The sequence below is a fragment of the Garra rufa genome, chromosome 11 (assembly GCF_049309525.1).
Source record: "Garra rufa chromosome 11, GarRuf1.0, whole genome shotgun sequence".
NCBI classification, from domain to species: domain Eukaryota; kingdom Metazoa; phylum Chordata; class Actinopteri; order Cypriniformes; family Cyprinidae; genus Garra; species Garra rufa.
Genome location: NC_133371.1, coordinates 30,498,706 through 30,508,853, shown reverse-complemented (window position 1 = coordinate 30,508,853; position 10,148 = coordinate 30,498,706). Strand labels below are relative to the sequence as shown.

At 35.7% G+C, this 10,148-nt stretch overlaps 1 protein-coding gene across 2 annotated transcripts; it reads left to right on the top strand.

Moving 5' to 3' along the window:
- The first annotated feature begins 697 nt into the window (after positions 1 to 697).
- Positions 698 to 7,584, top strand: skor1b (SKI family transcriptional corepressor 1b). Of its 2 annotated transcripts, none has more exons than XM_073850826.1 (8): positions 698 to 976; positions 2,053 to 3,799; positions 4,394 to 4,481; positions 4,589 to 4,699; positions 4,780 to 4,854; positions 5,039 to 5,113; positions 6,274 to 6,348; positions 6,971 to 7,584. In XM_073850826.1, the coding sequence occupies exons 2-8, from the start codon at positions 2,063 to 2,065 to the stop codon at positions 7,063 to 7,065; spliced, it is 2,256 nt and encodes a 751-aa protein (XP_073706927.1). In that variant the 5' UTR covers positions 698 to 976; positions 2,053 to 2,062; the 3' UTR covers positions 7,066 to 7,584. The 2 variants fall into 2 exon arrangements, with proteins under 2 accessions (XP_073706927.1, XP_073706926.1); XM_073850825.1 differs by having other exon boundaries at positions 6,968 to 7,584.
- The last annotated feature ends 2,564 nt before the right edge of the window (positions 7,585 to 10,148 follow it).

The window sequence follows — 10,148 nt, the reverse complement described above, 5'->3', positions numbered from 1 at the left end:
AGTGAATTTATATCGTTTATAGGTTTTGACACAGTGGTCCAGTCAGACATTGACATTCGTGAACGAGCTCGTTGTAGTGTGACGGTGGTCATTGACTAGTTTGTAAATACTTAACATCATAAACGTTTCCCTAAACGACTTGGCCTAGATCATTTCTTCCTTTCCTTTCTTCCTCCATGTATTCGATTATTTATTTTGCATTCTTTTCTTTTAGTTTTTTGCATTTGTTTATTAGGTTTTGTTGCGATCTAAAAAGCATGCAACAACAAAACATATTCACCGTTATGCTAGACAAAACGTGTTAGTTTATTAAAAGCATACAATAACATACCCGTTTTCCTCAGAACGCACCATAGCCTAATTCCCACGTTCAAACTCGGAAAGTGTTATTTCACATTAAACAAACCTTTTCATACCCTACATAGAGCATTTAGTTTACGACTAATCTAAAGTCTTCCTAAATGCCACGCACGCCCCCGCACACACTGGCAGACAAGCAATCACTTTCGTGTGTTAAAAGATCACGTGGTGAACTTTAAACGTCTCCGGGCCTCAATGACAGCACTGACTGTCGTCCCCATTGGTCCCGAAGGCAAATAGTTAATGTAAATATGCTGGCGCTAAGTGGGAGTGCCTCGCCATTAGTTTAGCTGTCACTTGAGCGCTGTCGAATGTCTTCAGTGGTTGTGTCGTTGAGGTCCGCACTAGCATGTGGTCACCCTCCGCGCACACCTCAGCACTAGTCGCGGGAGAGCCGAGTACGATGCAAGTCCACGCTCTCTATCAGGCCTAAGAGAAAAACCGCTAAACAAGCGCCCGTGGACATTTTATATCAGATCGGCGGGATTCCGAGGTGTCTGATTACCGGAACGCTCTAATAGAGGACAGATAGAGCGCATTTATCCAAGGAACTCAAAGGTTTCGAGTACGCGCTTTCGTCCACAGATAAAAGGCACTTCGCGTTCTTCTGAAAAAGGTGAGATTTGTTTATGTTCGCAGTGTAAATTCCTTCTTTAACTGTTCAGAGGCAAAAAACTAATAATCGCGGGGAGCTTCGATAATAACCAAAAACTCTGTGTATTTATTCACAATTTCTCCAAAAGCGCATTTAATACTGCTATAACGCGTATTAAAACACGGGCTAAATATTCACGATCTATTTAAAAACTCCCTTTACACTGTATAAATAGGCTGTATTAAAAAAATGTAATTGATGCTGCATGCGCATTTTTAAGTTTTACTGAAATTAAAAATAGAAAGGTGTTGTAATGCAAACAGGGAGCAAACATCTTAATTATAGTTCATTTGGCTTTATCAACAGATCAGAAACGTAAAGCTCACCTTTAGTAATTACAATTAATGCGGCTTAAAGCTTCTCACACCTTTGTTAAGCTCTTTGGCAAGGCTCAAGGAAATCATTTCCTTCCGCTTTTTCCTCTACAATCCCTGGTGTTGACACAACACTTGTTTGCCTTTTGTTCAACACAAAAGTAAACTTGCAGTGTAAACAAACATAGGCTATAAATAAATTAAAATGGGTTAAATATGTCATCTGTATTTATTTACAAAGATCTTTAGACAGTTCAATTCTTTTTTTTTATTTTATGGATTACCATAGCGGCCATTGAGGCATTAAATAGCTATGATTTCAGCGTGTACAGTTTTTCTTCTTCTCATTGGGCCTATTATTACTATTATTATTAGCCTATTGTTATTATTATTATTATTATTATTATTATTATATTTTAGCTTTTTATGGCTACAATGAAATAAGACAATACACTCTTTAAAATAAAGGTTACTAAGGGTGTGTTTGCAGTGATGCCATAGAAGAACCATTTTTGGTTCCCCAGTTCTTAAAAGAACCATTTTGAAGAACGTTTTAAAAATCGAAAGAACCTTTTTCAACTATGAAGAACCCTTTCTGCATTTGAAAGCTTCCTTTGGTGTTCGAGGTTCATATAGAAGTTTATTTTTAAGAGTGTAATACGTCGTTTTTTGTTTCAGTTTGTAAATCAGCATACATAATATTCTTTATATTCATCTTCGCAGATTTCCAGGAATGGAATCTATCCCAAATCAGCTACCGGCTGGAAGAGACTCCAGCTGTTCGCCGAACTCTAAACAAGACTTGCAGTCTTACTCTGGCCCAACTCTAAAGCCGAACCAAGTCAGTGAGACCTCTTTATACGGAATACCGATCGTTTCACTAGTCATAGACGGTCAAGAGAGACTTTGCCTAGCCCAAATATCCAACACTCTCCTGAAGAACTACAGCTATAACGAAATCCACAACCGGCGCGTAGCCCTGGGCATCACTTGTGTGCAGTGCACTCCGGTCCAGCTGGAGATTCTCAGACGCGCGGGGGCTATGCCCATTTCCTCAAGACGCTGCGGAATGATTACAAAACGAGAGGCCGAGAGGCTGTGCAAGTCGTTCCTAGGTGCCCACAGCCCGCCGAAATTACCAGAAAATTTCGCTTTTGACGTGTCGCACGAATGTGCATGGGGCAGTCGGGGTAATTTCATCCCGGCCAGATACAACAGCTCCCGAGCGAAGTGCATTAAGTGTTCATTCTGCAACATGTATTTCTCTCCGAACAAGTTCATCTTTCACTCTCATCGCACGCCGGAGTCCAAATACACGCAACCCGACGCAGCAAACTTCAATTCGTGGAGAAGACACTTAAAACTAAGCGATAAAAACTCACCGGATGATGTGTCCCATGCCTGGGAGGACGTCAAAGCCATGTTTAACGGCGGCAGCCGCAAGAGGACGCTGCCAATCGGTGGGTCCGACAGTTCGTCCTCGCTTAGTTCGCAAGCATCGAGAGGTCAGACCCAGGGGGAACCGTCTGAGGTGCCCCACAAAACTCTCCGATGTGAGGATGACAGAGGGAACGTGACCATGCCAAGCAGCATACGCAGTTACCCCGTCATTCCGGTGCCTAGTAAGAGTTTTGGGATGTTACAGAAAATTCCACCACCGCTCTTTCCACATCCATACGGTTTCCCGGCGTTTGGATTGTGTCAAAAGAAGGATGACGCTGTGGTGATGGGAGAGCCGAACAAAACAAACCTGTCAGGTGTGTTTTGGCCCAGCGCTAAGGACAGTGCCTATCCATCCTTTCCGATGTTTTGGCCTACAACAGGCAGCTTGGCCATGCCAACATACCACCATGCCCAACCTAAACCTCCATCTGACGTGTTGTGCACCAGACATACAGATCTAGACGTTTCAGAGCAAAGTGACCGAAGCACAAGTACCCCTAAAGACAGTCTACTTGATAACGAACGGTGTTCCAGCACTCAGTCTACCCGAAACGAGGAGGATAAATCTGGGGACGAGAGCAGGTCTATAGAAGGGATACCCGCCACCCCAAGAAAAATAAGCTACATATCTGCATTCAGGCCGGTTGTTAAAGATGTTGAGAGCATCGCAAAACTATACGGAAACAGGGGGCCGTATTCTGGTCCTCGATCCGGCTATATGTCACCAGATTTTTTGAGTGAAAGTTCTAGTTATAGATCGGTGTCTCCGGACGTGGACAGCGTGGACGATCCGGATGTGGACGTGGAGACACATAAAGTACACGATGATGAGGAGTGTTTGCAGCTGTCTGTGGATGACCGAAGGAGTCCTCAAGGTTTGACCGTGGCGCAAAGTGACGGGGTTAAAGGTCAAGACCAAGATAATAGCCAAATGCACACCATAAGTGATCTACACACGACGAATTCAAGTGAAACGCGGTCGACTGATTTGGAGAGCCACGGCAGTAAACACACGACGCGCTTTGAAGTGAGTAACTAAATACAGGATCATGCGCAATTTCTGCGATTTAGTATTAAAAGCTAAGCTTTTTTTCTCATTACTTTAAAAAGCGAGGTTGGATAGCCTGCTAAACGGCTTGCTTTTTATGAAATTAGTAATTGTTATAGCCTATTTATCATAAACATTATTATTTATTACTCCATATTAATAAAAAAAAATCTATAATGTCTATATAAAGTTGCTAAAAAACTTCAGAAAATTAAAATTAAGCAAATGCCTTTTTTAATTTAAAAAATAATGTTTATTTTCCATTCAGCTATAAGTAAATCTTTTCGATTTATTTTTAATTTTATAACGTGTGTTTTTATCCGTATCTAATTTAAATAATCCAACTAATTATTGTTAATGTTTTAAAACGAGTAAATAAGGTGAATGCATCCAGATTGTGAAGATAATTGTCGCGCTGCTTACTGATTGATTCAGGAAATTTGTTGTGAGTGGATATTGCTCTTCATAATCTTAGTTCTTTGAAAATGTAATTAGATCAGAATAGCGAACGTTCTATGTAACAGAAAATGCCAAATTGGATAATTGCGAATAATTGTCTTCTCAATTTTACAGGTCTATGCGCGTGAAAGAGAGGAGCACGTGCATCAGATGAGCACGTCTTATTTTGGTTCAACGACCACTTACCAACGCGAACCGAGTGGTAGGCCTATTTTCACTCATGTGGACTTTCTTTCTTCGTTTTTTAAAATACAAATTTCTTATTAACATACCGTATTTGTAACATAAAATCTGTATATTTGCTTATAGTTAAAGACGTACATGAAGAAGAACCTTCATCCACGGTGGAAGAAATGGAACCCAAAAATCAACAGGATCAAACCAACATCAATGATGAGCGCCTGAAGGAACCAAATGATGGTGCGTAACGTTAACTGGACCTCCTAATATTTAACAAAAGTCTGTTGGTTTTCTTCATGCTGTATTTGTTGTTTGTACAGATGAGGAATCAATGCGCAAGGACAATGGCAGCAGGGTCTCCTTGATTGAGAAAAACATAGAGAACATGGCCAAAGGTAAGCAAACGAAACAAAATGTGCTGCATTTAGAAAAGCTAAAAAAAAGATTTGCAATTGATTTTGTTTGTAAGTTAGAAATTATGGTTTCCATGATAGTTTTAGCAATTGCATAACATTTTAGTTATGTAGTCATTTGACAACATTTGCATGAACTGCTTCTTTTATTTATTTATTTTAACAGAGGAATTGCAGAAACAACTTGTGGAACAAGTTGAGCTTAGAAAAAAGCTGGAGCGTGAATTCCAGAATCTAAAAGGTAGGTTGTTTTATGTTAAAATTCTTTCTAATGTATTTTTTACACCTTCCTAAACAGATAATTAATTCTTTGATTTTTTTTTTATTATTATTATTATGAAGAGATGGGTTGTTTTATTTATCAACTTACAATAGCTTGAATTTAAGTCGTTCCAAATGTGACCCTGCACCACAAAACCAGTCTTAAGAAGCATTTGTAGCAATAGCCAAAAATACATTGTATCTGCCAAAATTATAGATTTTTTCTTTTATGCCAAAAAACATTAGGATGTTAAGTAAAGATCATGTTTCATGAAAATGTTTTGTACGTTTCCTACCATAAATATATCAAAACTTAATTTTTGATTAGTAATATGCATTGCTAAGAACTTCATTTGGACAACTTTGAAGGTGATTTTCTCATTATTTAGATTTTTGAGCACCCTCAGATTTTCAAATAGTTGTTTTTCAGCCAAATATTGTCATATCCTAACAAACCATACATCAATGGAAAGATTATTTATTCAGCTTTGATTTATACAGATGATGTATAAATATCAATAAAAAAAAAAAAAAAACTGGTATGCCTGGTTTTGTGGTCCATGGTCACAAATTTAAATATTTTGATATTTTTTATTGATTTTTTGTAAACAAGAGGGAGTCTTGCAAGAGATGCAACAATCAAGAAAGCTCAGTAGCTAAAAATAAATTAAGATGAGATTTGCATACGAATAAATAATGTGCCAACATCCATGACTGTTTTTTTTTTATTTTTTTTTATTGAGAATGAATGGTACAGAAAATAATAAATACTGCAACAAAAATAAAATTTTAAAGCTCATGATAAAGTGAAGCATAACAATGATTTAAGCACAGGAAAAACTAATACTGAAGAGACTGATGAAAACTTACTCTTAGAACAACATTCAAATGTCAAAACTGTGCACAATTTTAAAACATATTGTGAACAGTATATTTCTGCGTTAATTTTTCAAACATAATGCCATATACAAACCGTTCAAAGCTTCAGTGCTTTAAACTTAAAAGCAGTTAATAAACCAGTCAAAAGAATGAATTAGGGTCTGAATATTTTTGCAAAGCACTGTATCATTTTTTATTTTGTCTATAGTGATAAACATAAATGTGCTTTGATATTTAATTTACTTCACAATTTCTTCTTAGACAGTTTTCAAGACCAAATGAAAAGGGAGCTTTCATACAGAGAGGAAATGGTGCAGCAACTCCAGATTGTTCGAGGTAAGCGTTCGACTTCACACGACAACTTTTAGCTATATTTCACAAAACAGCAACACACTAAACCACCTGATCCTTTAAGGACCTTTCCTGGTCCTTTCTGCAGTTCAGATGAGTTTGTTCAGTCCTTAGGAATTATTATAAGCTACTAAGCATTAGGTTTATGCATTTTAATTGATGCAATAAGGGACTTGCATAGACAGGGATCTGATGGTTCTGAAACACATCAAGCTCAAAACTGTACCAGTTTAGACAAAAGGCGAAAAACTAGTCTTCCACACCTGAGATATCCTTTGTCTCTCCTGCGCAGACACTTTGTGCAGCGAGTTGGACCATGAGAGACAGACACGTTATGCTATTCAGCAGAAGTTAAAAGGTAATTGATTCTAGCAAAGGCCAGCAAATATTAGCATTCAGAATAACGGGGAAGTCAAAGAAGGCACAGTGTGACAGTATTCAGAAGTGTGACCTTGAATATTTTTAATAACCCATGACAGCTAGATGTTACTTTTTAGAACCAGATTTGAGCCACACTGCAGTTATTGCAGGTTTTTCCTCACACACCAACACATATAATCAAATGCCGCTTTTGTTTTAAATGATTAATTCACTTTTTTCCCAGAAGCTCACGACGCACTACACCATTTCTCGTGTAAGATGCTGACTCCCCGTCACTGCGCTGGGACCTGCACCTTCAAACCCCCTCTTCTACCGCCTTGATGGACAGACATAAGTGTTCTTTAGAAATACTGCTGTGTCAAATAAAACTGTACTTTTTTTCCTCTGCAAAACACTGTTGACCTTTAGACCTGGATTAAGCAAGTGTGTACTGTAGTATTTTAGCTCTTACACTGTAATGAAGTCATTTTCATTTGCAAAAGAGTGTTTTCAGAGTCACTGTATGTACTGTATAATTTATATAAAGTTCTAGAAAATCGCATTATTAAAAAAAATTGACGTCCCACTTAAAAATATTATCATCAGCTGTAGAAATCACTGGTATTAAGTGGCTATGTGCAATGCATATATTTGTTATGTATCCTGTGATACCTTTTTTTGTTTAGTGATGGGTTAGGACATTTTGTTAAATTAGATGCAACAATAATTACTGTTTTTGTACATTTGATTTATTCCATGTCCATGTTGGTTGTTTATTCTCATCTGCATATTTGTATATTATTGATGTAAAGCACTTTAAATTGGCAGCCCTAACTACTGAAATGTGGATTAAATGATCTTGTTTGAGAGTCGGTCTTCATTTCGTCAATTTCCATAACAATGAGCTACATTTGCATCTGTGGAAGTCCCAAAGAACAACATGACATTGATATCAAAATCTTAGTTTGAATATTCCTGCATATATTTACATGAAAATAACTGTATCATTATGACAGTTTGGATCATTGCAGAAATACAAGAAGATTGTTAATAATATACTCTTATGTTCTTGGATTTGGTGGATTTATGATACTCACCCCTTTATTAGACATTCCTTTTTGGTTTATTGATGAGCTGAATATATTTACTAACAATTATTCTTATATAATCAAAAGTTTTTTTAATGTTTTTAATAGAAGTATTTTCTGCTCACCAAGCCTGCATTTATTTGATCCAAAGTACAACAAAAACAGTCAAATTTTGAAATATTTTTACTATTTAAAATAACTTTCCTATTTTCATTTTTTTAAAATCTAATTTATTCCTGTGATTTTAAAGCTGATTTTTTTGGCATCATTACTCCAGTCACATGATCCTTCAGAAATTATTCTAATATTCTGATTTGCTGCTCAAAAAACATTTATCATTATTATTATGTTGAAATAATAATACAAATACTGACTCCAATGGTGTATATAATGTTACAGTTTTTTTTTTTTTTTCTGATTAATGCTGGTCTTTGGAAGTCCTAAAGAACAACCTGACATTGATATCAAAATCTTAGTTTGAATATTCCTGCACATATTTACATGAAAATAACAATCAATTTGACAGTTTTTATCACTGCAGAAATCCAAGAAGATTGTTAATAATATACTCTTAAGTTCTTGGATTTGGTGGATTTATGATACTCACCCCTTTATTAGATGGAAAAATTTATATATATTCTTAAATAATCATTAGTTGTATATATTTTTTTTGTTTATTAGTGTCTTTTATTGAGTTTAGATTTAGCGTCTGAAAGACAATTTGAATACTTATTTATATACTTACGCTATACTTCATTTATTGATTTTTATATATTGAAAATAATGAAGCATTACTTGTTAAAAACATTTTTTTTTTTAGTTCTTCATAATGCTCATATAAGCAGCACGAGATATGGTGTCCCTATATCTAAAAGCCAACTATAGGCCATAAAGGTCAATGACACACCTCATGTATTCACTAACACATAAAAACTTAGCATTTAACTGCTTTTACAACTCCATTGGTTTCTATCTCCGTATTGCTTTAGCTGGTTCACGACAACAGCCTTGAACATGAGAAGATACTTCTTTCCTCTTAGCCCATCAGCTTTCACAGAACATGTATTCATGGACAACATCACAAGTACTTGAAACCGTGCCTCGAAACCAAAGATAAAAATAAATGTTCTGTCTTCACAATTACTGCTATCATGTAGTCAGCTGCGTAGGTAGAACCTTGCTATTTTAGAATCACATAAATTGTTAAGGTCACATAAATTGATTTTAGCAATTATGCCTACATTGGAAATCTATATTGCTGATTTCTGCTTGTAGCTTTATGGTTAGGCTTAGTGTTAGGAATACTGTAAGTCTGAATCTCATTACTGTCTATTGGACAAGCCGTTTTCCCTCCAAAATAAACATATTACTATGGTTTATCATTATGATTCTTTGCAATCATCCAGCATAGATAAGCAGAATATTCAAGTGCAGAATTATCATTATAATGGCTTTCTTCTGACACAATTAAAAACCAAAGTTAATCTATGTTATGATAATAAAACTAAAATAAACTGCATAAAATAATACATCCTTATGCCCTCCTGAGTCTGACTGCACTTTACTACAAGAAAAAGGAAAGAAGGCTTCTACTAAGAGACGGAGTTACAATAAAAGGTGTGTGTCTGCCATCTAGTGGACACCTTTTTCATAGCGTATTGGTAATAACAGACTCGAAATATGATTCAAAATAGTTTTGGTTATGTTATTAGTATTACACACTAAAACAAATACGAAATATTTTTAAACAAGCGTTGCTGTGTTAAGCTGAAAATCAAGTATGCTTGGTTCTTCAACTTGTCTGCGTAAAAGCGATCTTACAGAAACAGTGTTTGACTCACCTTCCACACACGTGACCCTAGACTACAAAACCAGTCTTAAGTAGCACGGGTGTATTTGTAGTAATAGCCAAAAATACAATGAATAGGTCAAAATTATCAAATTTTCTTTCATGCCAAAAATCATTAGGATATTAAGTAAAGATCATGTTCCATGAAGATATTTAGTAAACTTATAAATATTTCAAAATTTAATTTTTGATTAGTAATATGCATTGCTAAGAACTTCAGCTGGACAACTTTAAAGGCGATTTTCTCAATATTTAGATTTTTTGCAGATTCCAGATTTTCAAATAGTTGTATCTCTGCTAAATAGGGTCACATATGGACTACAAAATTATTTATTTCATTATTTATTTATTTTAACTTAATAGGGGGAATGCAATTAGCAAATAGCCAAACTGCAGAAATGTTACTAATAAAATTTACTAGATGTTTAAACATCTTTAAAAATAAAAAGTAAAATAAAAAAAATATAATAATAAAAGTCACATCTTTT